The sequence below is a fragment of the Megalops cyprinoides genome, chromosome 6, assembly GCF_013368585.1.
Source record: "Megalops cyprinoides isolate fMegCyp1 chromosome 6, fMegCyp1.pri, whole genome shotgun sequence".
NCBI classification, from domain to species: domain Eukaryota; kingdom Metazoa; phylum Chordata; class Actinopteri; order Elopiformes; family Megalopidae; genus Megalops; species Megalops cyprinoides.
Window position 1 is genome coordinate 4,797,817 of NC_050588.1, and position 19,025 is coordinate 4,816,841.

Here is a 19,025-nt window from a genome sequence, read left to right on the forward strand (position 1 = left end):
TTAATTATTGTCACTGTGTACAGCATATCTACAGCATGTTTTATCCCCTTATAAAAACATTGTACCGGCTTCAGGTCACAGTGAATGATCCTCTGCCTGTGCAGCATCTGTAGGCTGGTGACCAGTGAGGCAGCGTAGTGGTGGGTCTGGGACAAGGTGAAACCCCGGAAGTTGTTCCTCTTAATCAGCTCATACAGGTCCATTCTGTACAGAGTCATAGGGGAACTGCGTCAGCTTACACTCCTATCATGCTTCATGAAACAATTCTGCTTCAGCCTCTCTGACCCCACTGTCGCTACACCATGAAGTGGCGCTCACCCCTGGAGCTCGAAGACGATGCAGAGGTGACCCCGGAAGTACATGTACTCCTTCATGTGGATGACATTGTAGCGGTTCTCAGGGTCCTCCCTCCGGATCACATTCAGGATCTCAATCTCCTGAAGGGCCGTGTGGTTGGCACTGTAGCAACACACAAAGGCAAGCAGAAAATGTAATTCACAAAAACATGCAAACCACAGGCCAACAGCTATTGCCAATGTTTTAAGCATCAATTGAAAATTTAGATATACTTCACTGTTAGGCTTAATCCCACCAGCTAACAGTAACGCAAACCACACGTCCAGTAATTACATTACACCATATAGTCATTATAATTCTTCAAAATAAGTTCCTATACATATACAACCACTTCTTTTGGCATGCATTGGAGACTCCATGACTCTTAGTAGCTAAACAAATGTAAGGAGTGCCATCAGTCTTGATCTTTCTCTTCTCCCAGGAGACAGGACAGGACTGATTAAAACTGGCTCCTATACAATCATTACATCCGACTTGCCCAAGACCCTCCTAACCCAAAACCTATGCTTCAACCTTATAACCCATTATCTAGAATATATCCTCTTTCTGGCCTTCCCAAGTTAACGGAGAATTCAGAAAGATCTGCTTAAGTTTAACAACCTCATCACCTGTTATCATTGTGGCTGACTTTTATAGCCACCAGTTCCTTGGTCTTGTGATCCAGACATTTGAGGACTAGACCAAAGGACCCCTGGCCAAGTTTGTCCAGCACCTCATAGCGGTAGGCAATGTGATCGTGCAGGACCTGGAAAATACAGCATTCAGAAGATTCATTCCAAGATCACGTTGCCATACAATTCCAACTGTTTGCAAAGGTATTTAAATATAAACTGTGAGAGGCTTACTCTGGGTTACATTCGACTCCAGGCAATTGCATGTTTTCCATTCAATGGACCAACATTTGTTTTAAAAATATGTTTTTGTATGTCCAGTATACCCTTATGGCTTGATATGCCACTGGATATTGGCTGAATGAAGTGAAGTACTTTGCTGTGTCTTGCCTCTCCCACTGCTGCCGATTTCAAACATGTAACCCTCCGATGACAAAACTAGCTTCCCTGACAAGTAATTCATTCTTCCACCAGTTTATGAAAAGGAACTGGGTTGTAACAGAAAAGATAAACAAAGCAAACATACTAGTCATAATGTCCTTGAGGATTCGCTCCTTTATGTGAATATTACCGGGATGTAGATGCCTCCGATGTCATCGTAGATCGAGTCCACATCAGAGCCAAAATACACACAGTCATCAAAGTCGGAGTCCTCCGAGTACTCAGGAAAATCAGGGGTCATCTTCTCAGCCTCCAGGCCCAGATACCAGATCTCAGGGAAGTCCAAGATCTCCCTCTGCTCAAAGCTTGTCAGATAGTCCTGGAAGATCCTCAGAGCAGCTGCAGTGGTGGTGGGGGGGGGGGGGGGGGGGTGTGAGAGAGACAGCAGTGGACATCAGTGGAGTTTTCTCAAATACCTGACTACCTGGAGACAACTAGGGAAAAACATTATTTTCAACTGCTCCCTCTAGGAATGCACTCCATCCAGTGTTTGTGACAATACAATTGTAATATTGTGCTGCAACAAATAATTTTTTGTTCAATAATCCTTTAACAGTGAATGCAAACATTGCATTACATTGGTCTCACAGACTCCAAAAGCCATTCTCACTTGGAGAAAGGCACTAGACCCTGTGGATCTGTACTGGCAGCCATGAAACTGAGTTCCTATGGATATCTGCTGCTCTTACTTCTGTACTCACGGCCCTCATAAGAGGTTCACGCTTTCATCCCCAGACAACAGAACTCTTCTCCTAGTCTCTTGCTGCACTATACCTGCAGGTGACATGGGCAGTGTTAGGCCCTCGTAGGCCCTCATCTTCTCCTCTGAATCATTGGGGACATTCTCCTCTGTGGCTCTTAATGTGCTGACCTTCAGCCTCTCCTTCTAGCAATTTAAAGGGTCAACAGGTCAGGCATTGTGTTTCTTCTTCCTCTTATCGACTGTAGTCGATGAGTAACAACCAGAGCGGACTATCAAGCATGTTCAAATGGGAGCTACTAAGTGCCTGTAAACCAAGCAGTCATTGTGCTGAAACACCCAAAGCACTGCACATTATGAGGTGAGAACTGTGCTCTGCTACTGGTAGGCAGTTTGGATGGAGTTGAGGTGAGATTTACCTGCAGTGAGGCCGTGCTCTTAGTCTGTCTGACAAACAGTGATGCCTTGTGACACAATAAAGAGCAACTTCAGTCTCACCTGGTCCAATCGTTGGCTGCACTCTGCCACCTTCTTGGCTATTTCTGGCACAACATGGTACTTCGGGAGAGCTATTGGCTGAGCCTGTGGCAAGGTGAGGTGATGGTGGTAGTGGAGGGATGAACACAAAGGAAACATGAGAGACATTATCCAGTACAGTTGGTGGGGGGGGGGGGGGGGGGGGGTCTGTATCCTGCTCTCTTCTGAGGGTCACTGCAAGTTCCCATAACTAATGATGGCGTAATGATGCATTGATTCATACCAATGCATTGATACAAAAGCTATGATAAAGCTGTGACAGTATTGTGAGAAATGAACCATACCGTAAATTTTTTATTTATTTATTTTTATTCATTTTAATGCAACAGTTTGGAAGAAACTATAGGACTTGAGACAATTCTAGTTATCTTTGAACATTGGGTGTTTCCAGTGGAACATAATGCACAAATGATCAGATACCGTACATTACTTTAAAAGCATAGACTCATTTTAAGTTTATGTTGACTCATATTGTATCAAAATGCTACATTACATCATTGACATTTAGCAGACGTTCTTATCAAGAGCAACTTACATACAGCTGAATGTTTACTGAGGCAACTGTGCGTTGAGTACCTCGCCCAAGGGTACAGCAGCAGTGCCCCAGCAGGAAATTGAACCGGTAACCTTTCTGTTACAAGTCCTGCTCCTTAACCACCATGCTACACTCTGACACTTTAATAACATGCAATACAATATCAAACTGTATTGCATCTTTTAAGGTGAATTTCATGGATATTGCTAAAGTATTGATATTGTATGGCATCGTTGCTGAAGACAAAGGTTGACACCCCTGCTGTCGACCACTGTAAGAAGTATAGCACGTTACCAGCAGCCTTGTTAAATCATTATGCAATTTATCTTACTAGATGCCTCTCTGTCCCTTCTACCCTCTCTTTCCATCTCAAAACTGAGTAGTCAGCACAATTCAGCCACCTCAGTAAGCAACGTGAGGCAATGCCTGACACACCACAGGCCCGGTCTCTGCCTGAGGACTGTGCAGCCCAGACACCTTGGCCATGTTCAAGTCAAAGAAGACAGATGGTCCTTACTAACTAGCTTCACTCCACAGAGCTAGGACATGGGGACAGGCCCTCTGACTGTTACAGAACATTTCATGTCAATCAATTATTGCATTAGCATTCCACAGTCAAAATGACCATCAGATTACTGTCCGGGACCGGCTTCACGTTCCATGAAAGTCAGACAAATAGATTGGCATTCTGCTGCATAATTCCATGACATGTTGCACTTAAGAGTCTGAGATGAATGTTCAGACTCAAGCTCAGACTGTGTAAAATACAAGACTGATTTGCCATTGATATTGCTAATATTGATATCGCTAATACTAACAAAATTTGTTATTTGCATTGTCATACCAAGAATCATTAAGATTAACCTCATCTTGACCAACAGATTTGAAATAATTCAGCTGTCATTTGGTACAATCAGACATTCTTCCGGTTCTTCCCACCATTTGCATTGTAGTATATCCTTTAAGCAGTTTGCTTCCTTCTAAAAGTTGTTTGTGGTAACAAACTATGTGGTCTTCTCATTACAATCTGAATGAATGATGACATTTATATGCATTCCACCTAAATTATGAATTGTTATATAATATGCACATGGAATAACTCAATGAAGTGAATGAGTGTAAATGATCAGTGCCACACTTTAAAGGGTCATCTCATAGTCTCTCTCAGTCAGCTCATTGATAGCATTGCACACTAACACTGTCTCAGCCAGTGGCTGAATCTCTTACTTTCGTATAGAAAACACAGGAAACTAGCATATATGCAGATAAGCAGAGTATACAACCACAGTGTAAATGCCCTGTGAATCAGTCATTAGTTCATCAGTTGCAGAATGAGTGTTCTATTAGATCAGGTTAGTTTCACTGTCGATAGCCAATAAGTGTTATTCTGGGAGTGTTAGCCTGGTCTGACACTGTTCCTCATTCAGCTTGAATGGATACACTTCTGTTCCCTTGTTCTGGAAGTCGCTCTGGATAAGAGTGTCTGCTAAATGAATGTAATGTAATGTAATGAAATGAAATGTAATGTAATGTGTACACTGAAGACTAATATCTTCAAATGTAGCTCCACTAAAAACTCAGCTTTTATTAGCATGTCCATATGGTGAAACACAGAAAGACACAATTACATGATTATCTGAGAACTTTGGTCACACCTGATCTATGTGGTGGCCGCCCTCTGCTACCTTCTTGGTTATTTCCGGCAGGACACAGTACTTAGAGGGGGCTGCTGCCTGAGCCCTGGGCAGGGTGACGTGGCCCATGCCATTCAACTGCAAGGAGAGACACAGGGGGATGGAATGAGGGGTGGATACACAGGACAGCTGACAGAGTTTAAGTGAATTAGAAGGGCAGGTTGGTATTGTGGTTCCCTAGGTCAGTGTGTGGGGGTGGTGGTGTATCTTGTCCCCAAGGTCAGTGCACTACAGTTGTGTTTTATCCTGTTCCCTAGGTCTGAGGGAAAGGGAAAGAAGTGCTTCTATCATAGGCTGGCGAAGATAAGGGTGGGATTCAATTGTTATCAGTATCTGGTTCCAATATAGTTGCACAGCAAACATGAAAAGACTTGAAAAACTGAAAAACAAACTATGAAAATGACTTTTGAAACACTATTGTAGATTGATATCTTTAAGAATATTTTTACCAAGACTCTTCTACCAAACCCACTAAAAACCTCTTGTTACCATGGTAACTGTTAGTTTAATGATCTGTGAAGTACGCAGGACCAGCAGCTTCAGACAGAGATGCTGATTGGTTAGATGACTGCTCTTTACCACCTTCTTGCTTATGTTGGGCTTCAGACCGCTGTATTTTGGGATGAGGATTTTCACATGGCTTTGTACTGCTGCCTGCTTGAGGACTAATTGCTGTAAGGAGGAGGAGAAGGAAGGAGGGGTGAAAACAACAAGGAGATAAGAGGAAATGCCATGAAACAGAGCTTGGATATTATGCTGACCCTTGCCTTCTGGGGTCACACACACACACACACACACACACACACACACACACACACACACACACACAGACATACATACACATACAAGCAATCTCACACACACACACACACGTACATGCACTCTCCCTCTCTCTCTCTCTCTCCCTCTCTCACACACACACACACATACACACAAGCATTTACATTTACATGTTGTCATTTAGCAGATGCTCTTATCTAAACAGACATACAAAATGAATACATTTAACTTTACAATTACATTGAAACTAAATAGTAATAGGTCCTACACACACTCACACACACGTGTAAGCACTCACACATACACACACAGGTAGTCATAGACAGTTATTCACGTATACAAATATACACACAGGTACACAGACAAGCATACACACAAAAAGATAGCTATTCCGGTGTGTGGACAGCACATAACCTTCAGTAAAATATTCATCCTAGCTTTATTATACTGTAGCTGTCACTTAATGCTGGTTTAAAACATTCAAAATGACCTCTAATGAGTAATGTAATCAGTTAGTATGGCCCAGGTCTTATCTTGTAGTTGCCATTAAAGCCCAACTCAATAGAACTGCTGACGTGACACTGTGCATCTTATCTGAAACTCTGCTGGAGCTGAAAGGCAGGCAGGCAGAACAGGAAGGCATCTGAGGGCTTACCATCCTCTGCCATTTGCTAAAGTCATCCCTGTCCTTAATGATCCCCATTGCTGCTTTTCTGTTAAAATGAAATCAGATGCCAGTCTTATCAAGACAATATTTTATTCAGATCTTTTTAAGTTTATATAATACATATATTACATGTATATGTTATAATAAATATGTAAATATTACTCTGTGTGTGTGCCAGTATGCTGAGGGAATTATTTAGTAATTAATTTGCTTGATGGCTGACATATTTATATCAGATGGCTCACAGAGTGATAGAAAACTTAAATATCTAAGTCTTACAAGCGACCAAGTGTATAACTCATATCCAATCAAAAAGCACGGCAGCATTTCACTTCTCAAACAGAACGAGTCTAATCTATTATGAGACAGTACGTTTGCCCTGAATTTATCACGTAGTATCATTAACCACTTAATGTCAAAAATATGAACTGAGGGACTTTATACTTTTGAGTATAATGATCAGCTGGGCAGATTATTACCTGCTGTTCAAAATATTTAGTGGTGACTACCACCTGCAGAGGAAGAGTTTTGTCCAATAGCAAACTTGAAGTTCTGAGTAATATGAATCAATCAATTCATTCATTTTTAAACCAATCAATGAATTCACAAAACAAAACTACCTTCTCCTTGGTAAAATTAAAAGTTATAATGGATGTAGAATAATATATATTTCAAATAATATTAATAAATTATAATTCTATTTAGTTATTGTAAATAAAGACAAAATCAAGAACTGAAGAAATGTATATTTATACTCAAAAGATGATTTTTTTTTACCTCCTTTCATTTGATTGATTTGCCAAGTTCATGATTGCAGAGATTGATTCACCATTCAGAATGAATAAGTGACAACAACCTTTTGCCATGGCTCCAGGCTCCATCCTATCCCCTGTTACATCAGCCGTGATGTCATAATGCAGCTGGGGACAGTACTGTACATAGAGCTAGCAACCAAGATGGTGGAACATCGACTGTACTTTACAGTGATTGTTCCTTTAATGACATTCTTAAGTTAAACAACTTTAACCAGGAATAGTCACAGAACATAGTCTCCATGCTGATGACACAATCTCTGCCACACAGGCTACAATTATGGGTAAATTCAGCCTTAGCCTAGTTTTATTTACCAAATATACAAACACAGAATGTTCAGCTCCTCATTGCTTGTAACAATAGCCTAAATGGAATGTTGAGGACTCCACACAGAACATTTAGTATTTGGGTATATCTTGAAAAGTATCAGTCATATAAAAAAATATGTTGAATAGCATTGCTGTCAACATAGAGTAGAACAATATAATATGCAATTTGTATGGGCAGCATTGAAATTGTATCGTTTGGCCTTGCAGCTGCCAAGAGAAACAAACATGGCTGAAATATGCTCTTGGCTGGATACTAACAGCATTAAATTCAAAAGAAGATACAGACAGGGGGGAGGGGAAGTCCAAAGAAATTCAAGTCAGAAGAGATGAGTAAACCTGTGCCACCACCATGCTCCGATGGTTTGGAGGTATGGCTGAAGGTAGCAGGCGTGGCAGTGTTGTCAGGGGTGATCCATGTTTCCATGAGAGTGAGAAACTGAGGGCAGAGAAGGGAAGTATATGCTGGGATGAAATCAGCCTTGCGGTGAGAGTGGTACTTAAGGGTTGCTTTGGGTAGATGTGGTTTGCAGGCTCTCTGTACTGTGGGGAATGATGCCAACAAGTGTGTGCTCTGTGACAGACAGATGAACAAACAGGCACTGAAGAAGCATGCAGTTAATTATGTTACTGAAACAAACAGTTAAAATACTCTCCCAGCGGCCTCCTTAGATGATCTCCCATAGATAAACTCCTTTGTCTTTGTACGACCAAGTCTTCCTTCGAGGCTGAGAGGGATGAGGCTGCCGGTTCTGCTGTTGCGTCAGTGAGAACATCCATCAGATACATTCCTCGGGCAATGAGCTGACATGCAATCAGCTGAGAATGGGAAACAAAGTAGTGAAATGCACCCTGGAAACTAAGGCAAAACAAACACCCGATTTATAGCCTAGAAAATAGTAAACAATAACAAATATGCAATTAGCTTCAGTGCTTAAGCACTGTTAAATGTAACACAGTTGAAGCAGTAACAAGTTCTCAGAAAGTGGTATTTAGCTGGTCCAGTAGAGACAAGGAAGTTCACACTATCCAAACTAGATGCACGCCAATTTCTCCTGTTCATGGTCTGTAAGCAGCCAGCTGCGAAAGGGAAACAACACTGCCATTAGTTTTAAATTAGCATTACCAGGGAACAACTACACTACTGTTAATTAGAAACATTTCATTCCAGGATAAAGCTCAGTGGTTAAGGTGTTTGAGCACAAGCTGAGCTCTACAGCCCAGCTTCAATCCCAGATGGATCATCAGCCCGTATGACCCTCAGGCACCCTGTGCTTGATGATGTCAGTCATGCCACCCATCCTCCAACGGGCACTTACCTTACTGTAGTACACCGGCTAATTTGCAGAGTGAGAAATTGTCGCTAGCGGTGTTTGAGTGCAATCCCTACACCCCAGCAATCCTGCATGGGTGTGCCGATTCTCATGGCGAGATGAACTTAGCACACTCGGTTGGCAATTCCAAAAATAAGGCAGCATAGAAGGGAAAACTCAAATGTTCACATGTTCATGATACCTGAAAGCCTGCAACCTGTGGTAAAAGTTCCCTCATGGAGTAGTAGTACCATACCCGCTTTTTAGCCCTCTGTTAATTAGACTGACAAACGTATTACACAATCTCATCACAGGAAAAGCTTGGACTCAGAATGGAGAGGTTGTGGAGGTGATTATGCCTGCATCTAAACGGTGGGAGAACATATACCATCTGAGCCCACAGCACTGCAACATTTAGCGAAACTTGAATCAATGCCTATTATAAGAAAGCACACAATACAACATTTAGAAAATTTGTCTTGAACATACACACACACAACTTGGTTGATACTTAAAATGCATTTTTATTTCTCTTTATAGGAAATAAGGTTGAGACAAAGAGATGAAAATTGAGGAGTGAAAAGGTGGAATAAAAACAACCTTGGGCGTAGTCAAAAAAAATATGTACAGTTCAAAATAATATTCATACAAACCAACCATGCCACATACATTAAAAATGATCTCTTATTTACTCATCTTCCCTACACACAGCTGCTGTACAGATTTAACATCTTAAAAACGTGATGCTTCCAAAATCACCCACTTCGGAAACCCTTCCTTTAAATTAAAAGCGACTCAGAGAACTTAAATTAGGATATTCAAACACAAAAAAATGTATTCAGGCAAAAATATCCAGTGAGCGTCACTGTTTTATAGCAGCCCCCCCTTTGAAAAGAAACAAAGCAAAATTAGAGTTGAAATGAAATCACACCGCAATAGAAAATGAGCTGACCGGCTAGTCATTTCACACAAGCTATTCCAACACATTTTAACTTCTACATTAGAAAATTAACAGTAATATTAATGCTATGGAGACTGAGGGATTTGGAAGAGTGAAAGGCCGGGAGATCTATGACTGATGGCGAATCCAATGGCCGATTTAGGCAAAAAAAAAAAAAAAAAAAAATCACAAGCAGTCGCATAAATAACAGAAACACAAAGCTTCTGGAGAGAAAAAAAAAAAACATCACATATAATCGCAACCTCACGTGGACTTCAAAATAAAGTAAAAAAAAAAAAAAAAAAAAAAAATGAGACGCCGTTACGATAAGAAACGCTCCGTAAAGAGCAAAGTGACGTCTAATTCACCCCACTTCTCACCAAAGTCATTGGCAATAAACAAAAATACTTGTCTTTGTCTAGCTAAAATTTACAGCTGTTCTTTACAAGCTTATTGCAAAAAATCTAATAGAAAACCAGGTAAATGCAAAAAACTCCGGTTCATATACATAGATTTAGTTTCGCTGTTTTATATATATATGTATATATGTATATACTTTTACTTAAATTTGCTAATAAAATGATATCCAGTGGTTGATTTTTATCTATTTCACAATTACAGATTAAAAAGGGGTTTGACGAGTGTTTTGGCCCCCTGGTGTTTTATATACAGTTTGTACACTTGCACCTTTTTTTCCTTTAAAACAAAGTGAGGTCCAATGTCAAGGAAGAGAAGACACTAGCATGGGGTTGCACAGACAGTTAATACGACTCCCATTCTTCTTTTAAATTGCTCATTAATTTAATTAATTTAAAAAGAAAGGAAAAAAAAAAGAAATGCCCTTTTTTCTGTCTTTCACTGCCTTTGCTTCAAGCCACTAAAAAAAACTACCACCACCTGTCAATCACTTGCTACTGATTCAAATTGGGGGCATGGGGAGCTCTACTGGCTTGAGTCAGACAGAGAAAGACTAACTACAGTAAGTATACAGCATGGCTCCAGAGAAGTCCACTCGTCTGATACGCAGAAAGGAGAGCATGTGAACAGTGCGTTGGGATCACGTATCAAATGTCACAGCGGTGGCACACCAACCCCTCTCCTCGGCCCCGGTGGCTCGGGGGCCACAGCGTCACGCAGCCGGGCTCGGCACGCGGAGACCGAACAGCTTCACGCCGGAGCCATGATCCTGCGGCGCGTTAAGCTCTGAGCACGTCCTTTTTCCACGCGAAACTCGGAAAAAGTCTCTATTCAGTCCAGCTGCAATGGGCTTCGTCCTTAAATTGGCCGGACGAATTTAACCATGTATCACTTTTGTTGGTTTCTTACGATTCTGAGTTAGGTAGTTACTAAAATTAATTAAAAAAAAAAAAAACAACCCACAAACAAAAAAAAGGCAAACTTTGCTTAGATTCATGACTCAAAGTTAAGGACAACGCACCAAGCGGCCGGACTGAATCTGGGCCTAGGTGTGGCTTCTGTTGTGCGTTTACACGTAGAACACTCAGACATCTAAATATACACTTATTTTGCTATACGAAACCCTGCAACACGGGCGCAATCCTAACCTTACCGTTCAAGTTTGGTATCTGACTGATAATTTCTTAATGCAAAGATTTGTCCAGACAGCTAATATAGTTTATGTACAAACATCAACAACAACAAGAGTACTGGATATTTATCATCACCATAATCTAGATTGAAGAGCAATCCTGCTGCTACATATCCCTGCTTCACCAAAACAGCATGCCATGAAATACGCCCTCACCCTCCCACCCCTAGTTTCCCATAACCCACAGAACCCCACCCACCCCCCTTCCACAGCAGCCTTTGATTATTACAAAGCCAAGAAAACCTACAGACTCGATGAGGTAGATCGGGTTCGACTAACCCACCTTCAGTTACGCACAGTATAGCATCAGCCACAGACCGCAAACATCGACACGCTCCTTGATTTTGCGGTGTCTGTGGGCCTTTACTTTGCGCATTATAAAGTTACTTTAAGCCCATTTCAGGATTGTCCAGCTGATATCCACAATTTTCAATGAACTAGCAGAAGAGTTTGTGTTTGATTGCACAGAGTGTAGGAGTAGAAGAAGGAGTAGAAGAGTAACTATAGCTCGGCAGGCATTGGTTGGGCTTTCTTCGCTGTTGCTCTGAAGCTCACCAAAAGAAATGTGATATCATTCACACAAGATCTGCAGAAAAAGAGGAGTGGCAGCCAATCAGATTAACCGCATGGGATCTGCAGAAAAAGAGGAGTGGCAGCCAATCAGATTAACCGTATGGGATCTGCAGAAAAAGAGGAGTGGCAGCCAATCAGATTAACCGCGTGGGATCTGCAGAAAAAGAGGAGTGGCAGCCAATCAGACTTCCTTCAGTGGGGCAGCAGTGCTGGGAAGGGGCGCCGAGTTCAAACCGCTCTCATTCTCAGTAGTACCAAATTCTTTCTAAGATAGTCCTGGTTATTCGTCATGCTATCTTGCACAGAATAAGGGGGAAGGAAAGTGGATAGAGTGGTTGCTTATCTTCATCTCAAACCGAGTTCTCCCTCGGTCGCTTTGGATCCCGCTGCAATATCTCCCATCGGACATCATCAATTCATATTCAAGTCTTGGTCTTTTAAATTTCCTTATTTGAAAGTAAACATTTCTGTCCTGTGAAAAGCTTATGGACTGGGTGGCAGGATTTCTACAGGCTTGGTGTAAGAGCAGGTTCCAGGGCTGGTGGAGGGGTGCACGGTACCCTTCTCCCTTTCTCTCTCTCTCTCCAAGCTCCTCCCCTTTCAGTTCATCCACTTGCGACAGTTCCAGGCCCCGCAGTGGCAGGGGATCTTGTGCTGATCGTCCTCAAAGTCAAACTGATAGTCGTAGGTCAGCTGAAACGGGGTGGAGAAAACAGGGTCAGCCAGTTCCATTACATGCTCTTGCCTCAGGCCTCTATAATCTAATCTTGCTGATTGAGCTGAACAAATTTCACAACCTCAAACCTCACGGCTCCTGATAGCAGCGTACGCCCACGGCTGTTTTGACATTATAAGCTTAACCCAACTATGCACATAACAGGAGTTAGTAAAGCTGTATCCATACAAGAGAAGTCGCACAGGATGAAATAAAGCAAATATGCAATTATCCAGTGTGCAGTTAGAGTGAGTTTACAGTACACCTTATAACTATACCGTTCACAGACCTAATAAAAATACAAACAGGACAAACAGATAAAAACTGGCTGGTTGGGGTCCTTGATAAACGCTGTGCCCGTATTTGCTACCATCCCTTACTGAAGCATTTAAAAAAGCAGGCAAGTCTCTCAGTCTCTCAGATTCACCTCCTCTCCCTTTGGGATCCTACGGCTGGAGATGATGATGATCTTGTCCTCCTTGTCGAAAGTCACCACCTCGGCCACGCAGTTGGGGGCGCAGGAGTGGTTGACGTATCTGGGGGGTAAGAGAAGAGGCAGATGCGTTGGTGAGGGACAGTAGCTGTGAGGGGTGGGGGGAGGGGTGGACAGAACCGCAGGGGTCTTACCGGGCGGGGCCGCCGGTCAGAGTGGCATCGATCACATGCTCATTGTTGATCCTGAACATGTAGATCCCTCGGTTCTGAAAGTGAAACCCATACAGTTTAAAGAGCAATACAACCAAGGGAGAGGTGAGAAATGACTGCAGACTGACAACACTTTTCATCTGTTTATACACATTACATTATTGGCATTTAGCAGACACTCTTATCCAGAGTGACTTACATAAATTACAGGTTTTTACATTCAAACAGCTGGATATTTACTAAGGCAATTTTGGGTTCAAGTACCTTGCCCAAGGGTACAGCAGCAGTGCCCTCATGGGGAATCGAACCAGCAACCATTCGGTTACAAGTTCTGCTCCTTAACCACTATGCTACACCGCTGCCCCACATGATATATATATATATTAAACACATCTTATACTTTATCCACTCTCCTCAAAAAAATTGAAAACAGAAAAGTAAATTTTTTTTTTTGTCAGGTATTTTCACGTTGGTGATAACGCATTCCAAATAGCTTCCACTTCCAACCAGACCCTACTGATGTAGATGCTGTAAACCAGCCACAGTAACAGCCTACATCTAGTTATTTCAGTGGATGGATGGAAGAAAAAAGAACTTTGGTCATGGATAGATCTCTGATCTGGCGACTGATCATCAAGAATACAGAAAAATGCTGAGACACTCGATACTGGACACATCAACATTCTTCACCCTGAAACATCTGCATGTGCATGATAATTTTCTACATGATTCTTGTGGCTGTCAAGTGAGAAAGTGACCCCCCAAAAGAGGAGAACTGATTTCCCCCACAAGGATGTTCTCAAGTAGGTCCTACAAGATAAACTAACAAATCTGAAATTTTTCCTTTAAAACTACTTGGGCTCAATGATACAAATGAGTGGCTATTTAGTACACAGTAATGGATCAGGAAGTGTCTGGACAGAGTAACGCTATTCAGATCAATACTCCCCTCTTCCGAACCCTGACCCCTGCCCCACCCACACACCTGCTCCTCGTAGATCTTCTCGCGGCGGTTGGCCACCTCGTTGCGAATGATGGTGCCGATGTACTCGATGACCATGGTGTGCTTCTCCAGGTCCTTGGCGGCGTACAGCCCCAGGCCCTGGATGCGCGAGCGGGCCAGGTACACGTTGTTCTTCCACTCGGTCTTCAGCCGCCGGTACTGCGAGGACTTGGAGTGGACGAACTGCTTGCTGTAGGGCGTGTTGATCTCGCCCGTGAAGGTGCTCTGGTAGGCCTTGGACACACTGGTGCTGTTTAAAGTGTGTGGCCTGTGGGGGGGGGGGGGGGGGAGAAACAGCGGAGGGGGAGGTTAGTCTGGCACTGCTGTAAGAAGTGAAAGGCTGGGGCAGGAAGGAAACTAACTGCTGTTTTCTGACAGGTGAACCTACTCAATTGCTGTCTTTATCTCTCATCTTTGCCAACTGCTTCAATTCCGTAACAATGGTCCCAGTCACTCAAGGTAAAAGAACATCTCAAAAAATTTAAAACCATAGCTAAGATGACTGAGCATTCACAGATATTTGCCAGCAGTTATACCACCCTTTGACTTTCTCCTGCCTGATGGCTGAAGTTAAGCAGGGCTTAGTACAGGACTTGGTTAGTGGTTAGTACTTTGATAGAGACCCTCCTGGGAAAACCATGTTGCTGCTGAACATGGTGCTGGTGGGCGAGTAGGACGGGGGATATAATGCACGTATGGACACGACGGGCTGTGGGGGTTCGCCTCTCACCTCTTGTAGTGAGTCAGGATCTTGGGCTCCGAGCGGGCACAGCCGGTGGGGTTGATCATTAGTGGAAGCTCCATCAGGGGGTTGCGGCCATAGCGGAAGACGTAGTTCTGGCAGTTCTCCACCCCCGGGAGCTGTGGGAGGGAGGTCAGTTACAACCAGGGGTACAGTTTAATGCTGGCTGCAATTTTAATGGGAGTCCAAGTGCTTCCCAAGTGCCCAACCCATTAAAAAAAGGCCAATCAAACTGAAGCTGGGTTTAACCGGGGCGGTGCCCTGTGGTCAGCGGCGGGGAGGTACTCACGGACTCGGTGATGCGGAGCACCGCGTGGACGGTCAGGCCGTACATGTCCTCTCCCTTCACGTGGTCGGTGAAGAGCCTCAGCATGGACGCCTCCTTGCGCAGCGCGGCCACCTGCTCCACGATCCGATTCCAGATCCCTGCGCACACGGCGGGCGGGAGTTTCACTACAAAGAGTTTCTCAACAGCAAACATTGCTGTATGACCTTACAACTTTTCATTTCATCCCAATACTGCTTTTATTCTATTTGCTCCATAATGGGGAAGAGATACTTGAATATATTTCTCTTGCACTAGATTCATGATCTAGATCTATCATCATACTACTTTATTTACTCAAATCCAAGCTCGCTACAGGGCTGGATGCAATATACATGCACAACATGATGTACGTGTATGGGCCTGTTTTTGTCATTTTATAATCTGATGTTTTTCTCTCATTTCTGCTATAATTTGCAGTTTCTAGAGCTTCACTCTAGAAATGTAGTAACTGATCTGTCACTTAATTGTGAATGAGTTTAGCGACTCTGGGGTAACTGCGTGCGCTGTCGTCTGCAGGGCGCTCTATGACGTACCCTCGGGCGTGGAGTCCTGGAGCAGCAGGTCCTCCTGGCCCTGCTCCAGCACGCGCACCTCGAAGAGCGGGCGGCCGTCGGCCTCGCTGATGCGGCAGCGGTAGCGGCAGCGGCGGTTGGGCACGCGCGTGCTCCAGTAGATGCGCGTGGCCTCGTAGCCCACGGGGAAGATGGCGGCGGGCGAGTGGAAGGCCGCCATCTGCGAGGGCAGCAGCTGGCCGGCGGCGTGGAAGATGAGGCCGCCCACGCGGAACAGGTGCACGCGGTCGCCCCGCTGCAGGATGCTGGCGATCTGCTTCACCTCGTCGCGCTCCACGTAGACGCGGCGGAAGACAGCGAAGCTGCTCAGCTCCTCCTCGCTCGGGCCCTTCAGCTTGTGCTGCGTGCACAGCATGGTCTTGTCCTTGAAGAACATGCAGCGGGCGCGCACGGCGCAGGCGAAGTGGTAGACGTTGGGGCAGCGCAGGCGGCCGCAGCTGCTGGTGGCGCCCGTCTTCTGGCAGCCCGCGCAGCGCGTGCGCAGACCCCGCCGCAGCGCCACCTCCACGTTGATGAGCGCGCCGCCCTGCGTCTCGTACACCTCGGTGGACCAGAGGGCGCAGTTGAGGTGCACCCACAGGTCGACGTCGATGTTGAGGAGGCGCGCGGGCCCGTCGGTGGCGCCGTCGCCCTCCTCGTGGCAGAAGCAGCACTTGCGGCGGTCGCGCGGCAGCTTGTCGGGCCGCAGCGTGATGCGCAGACGCTCCATCAGCTCGGCCACCTCGCGGCCGCTCTCCCTGCGCGAGCCGGCCTTGCGGATGCTGATCACCAGCTGCAGCCGCTTCCAGCGCAGGCCCTTCCAGCGCTTGGCCTTGGGCCGTGTCTCCTCGCCGCTCTCCGACGGGGGCCGGCCGCGCGGTTTGGGGGCCTTGGGGAACGCGTCCGGGGCCGGGCAGGCCAGCCCCGGCTGGGCGGGCGGAGCCGCGGGGTCCCCCGGAGGGGCGGAGTCTTGCTCAGGCTCGGTTTTGATTGGAGGGCTTCGGGGGCTGGAGGGGGGAGGGGAGGTGGGCTGAGCAGGAGACTCAGATGGCGGTGGTTGTGCTAGTGGGGGTGGAGGAGGGGGTGGAGGAGGGGGGGAGGGCGACGGGGGCGGGGACGCCTCCACAGGCATGACGGGCAGGTGTCGCACATCCAGATCAGACACATTGTTCATGTAACAGTGCTGAACCGGTCTGTCCTCAGGCTCCGCACACTCCTTAAAGAAAACCAGCCATCATTTAATAGGGTTAACGCATTCACATCAAGTGGACACAGGTCCCTATACACACAAGAATTACTTAAGTAGTGTGCAACAGCAAATAAAACTGCTTTGTAATTACACGCTACAATTACGGGGAATCTACATTGCAAGATGTACACACACAGGAGTTTAAGGGCTGCTACACGGTTGTAGCACAGCTAGAAGGGCCGCTCACCGGACTGAGGAAAGACAGGATGTCCACCTCCTTCTTCAGAGTACAGCCAGGCAAGGACACATCACACTGCTTAAGCCACTCAGCCTTTTCTGCCTTTGAGTCCCTCTCAGCTGGGCCCAGCTTCACACACACAGAACCTAAAAGGAAAGCACTTGACCAACTGAATCAACTAATCACCACCCTGTCTGTAGTTCTGAGAGTGGTACTGGCTTACAGAAAAGTGAAGAGCCTGCTAGACTCTGTCTCTCTGGGAGACTCAGCAGCTCAGCAGATCTGAGATGGTTTGTTATGAAAATGCTTGTAAGGACACATGAGACTCATGTCGCTCAGATAATGTGTGATGTACCTGGGGTTGGTGTGTTGGGGCCTTTGGCTGCTTCGCTGTCCACGCCTCTCCCAGGGCTCTGGGGGAAGGTCACCTCATACGAGCCGGGCATCTGCATGTGCAGAAGCTGGGCCATCGCCATCATCACTGTGTTCAGGTTCTGCTCGGGGGATTAGAGAGAGACAGACCGTTAGAGAGGGCAGGACACTGACACTCGGGCGAGGTGTAGCCGGCGGCGTGCTCTCGGTACCTTGGCCGCTGCGGCAGAGAGGGTGACCGTGACAGAAACCGCGTTGCTCTTGGCCTTGTCCCAGGGGCTCGACCTGGACGCCAGCTTCCCAGCCTGCTCCGAGAACGAGCTCGGGAGCTCGAAGGGCTTACTCTCTGGGAAAACTGGAAAAAGCAGGGAGGGAGAGAGGCAGTCTAAGTCGATGTTTTTCACAAGGGAATTGTGAAAGCAGTTTCAGACACAGAAAGCATCATCAGGCTGAAAGAAGATACAAGATTGTGGCTTGAGTAGCTCCAGGGGAAGGCCGTGCCGCAGACATACCGGGTATGGCGGAGCGGGGGATGATGGGAATGACGGGAGAGATGGCTCTCTCGTACTCCTCCTGCTTGGGCTCCCCCAGGACAGGGAAGCGGGGCGCCTCGTCCTGCAGCACGCTCTCTGGGGAGGAGGCCGGGACCACGCTGTCCGGGGCGTCGCTGTCCTCGTCGCTCTCCATTCTGAACAGCACACCACACCCAAATACCTTAATATTAAACTGCACAGACAGTAAGCACCCTTTCTCTATGACAGTATTGCCCACGTAAAGAAACCGTTAACAGTCAACCAGTAAATAGTAAATAATAAACCAGTGCTGTTCCAGGACTTTCACATATCTTTCACATACCAATTTGCAAAGTCACAACTGCTTACGTTAAGGCTAAGTGGCAACAGGTAGCCAATGTCAGTGGCCAGTGGATATACGATGGCAGCCGCACAGCTTGCCCCGGTACAAGCTCTGCTTCTGTGTTTCGCAAAAATAATCCCTGACCCCTCTCATCCTGCTCACCACCTCTTCCAGCCGATGTCCTCCAGGAGGCGCTATAGGTCACTGCCCGCCAAAACATCCCGCTTTAAAAACCGTTTTTCCCCCACTCCAATATGGACTCCGAACACTTCTCTCTAACCCTGACAGAGGCATCTGCACTTAACTCTCCTGTGCCAATGAATCCTGTCTTGTGGCATTTGTGAATTCTCCTGTGTCAGTCTTGTAAATAGTGTTTGTGAACTTTGTCTGTGAATTTTGTCTTGTATCTGTGAACACTGTCTGCCGTGCTAGTCATTGTGTCTAATGTCTAATATGATGTTGAATGCCTAATGTGATGTTGATATCTGCCT

The 19,025-nt window shown here is 45.5% G+C and overlaps 2 protein-coding genes across 2 annotated transcripts in view; both read right to left on the bottom strand.

Annotated features, from left to right (window-relative positions):
- LOC118778890 overlaps positions 1 to 6,358 on the bottom strand; it is an 18,609-nt gene extending 12,251 nt beyond the window's left edge. Inside the window, exons 1-9 of the mRNA XM_036530675.1 lie at positions 6,311 to 6,358; positions 5,455 to 5,547; positions 4,837 to 4,953; positions 2,608 to 2,691; positions 2,184 to 2,295; positions 1,540 to 1,748; positions 966 to 1,102; positions 319 to 459; positions 66 to 204 (exon numbers count right to left, since the gene is read on the bottom strand). Coding sequence (XP_036386568.1) covers positions 66 to 204; positions 319 to 459; positions 966 to 1,102; positions 1,540 to 1,748; positions 2,184 to 2,295; positions 2,608 to 2,691; positions 4,837 to 4,953; positions 5,455 to 5,547; positions 6,311 to 6,358 — 1,080 coding nt within the window. The remainder of the gene's footprint in view (positions 1 to 65; positions 205 to 318; positions 460 to 965; positions 1,103 to 1,539; positions 1,749 to 2,183; positions 2,296 to 2,607; positions 2,692 to 4,836; positions 4,954 to 5,454; positions 5,548 to 6,310) is intronic.
- Positions 6,359 to 11,540: 5,182 nt separating this feature from the next.
- LOC118778891 (histone-lysine N-methyltransferase 2D-like) overlaps positions 11,541 to 19,025 on the bottom strand; it is a 43,179-nt gene continuing 35,694 nt past the window's right edge. The window contains exons 45-55 of the mRNA XM_036530677.1: positions 18,192 to 18,367; positions 17,892 to 18,034; positions 17,663 to 17,801; positions 17,317 to 17,453; positions 15,863 to 17,096; positions 15,291 to 15,427; positions 14,990 to 15,120; positions 14,242 to 14,527; positions 13,239 to 13,312; positions 13,039 to 13,147; positions 11,541 to 12,589 (exon numbers count right to left, since the gene is read on the bottom strand). Coding sequence (XP_036386570.1) covers positions 12,497 to 12,589; positions 13,039 to 13,147; positions 13,239 to 13,312; positions 14,242 to 14,527; positions 14,990 to 15,120; positions 15,291 to 15,427; positions 15,863 to 17,096; positions 17,317 to 17,453; positions 17,663 to 17,801; positions 17,892 to 18,034; positions 18,192 to 18,367 — 2,659 coding nt within the window. The 3' untranslated portion in view covers positions 11,541 to 12,496. The remainder of the gene's footprint in view (positions 12,590 to 13,038; positions 13,148 to 13,238; positions 13,313 to 14,241; positions 14,528 to 14,989; positions 15,121 to 15,290; positions 15,428 to 15,862; positions 17,097 to 17,316; positions 17,454 to 17,662; positions 17,802 to 17,891; positions 18,035 to 18,191; positions 18,368 to 19,025) is intronic.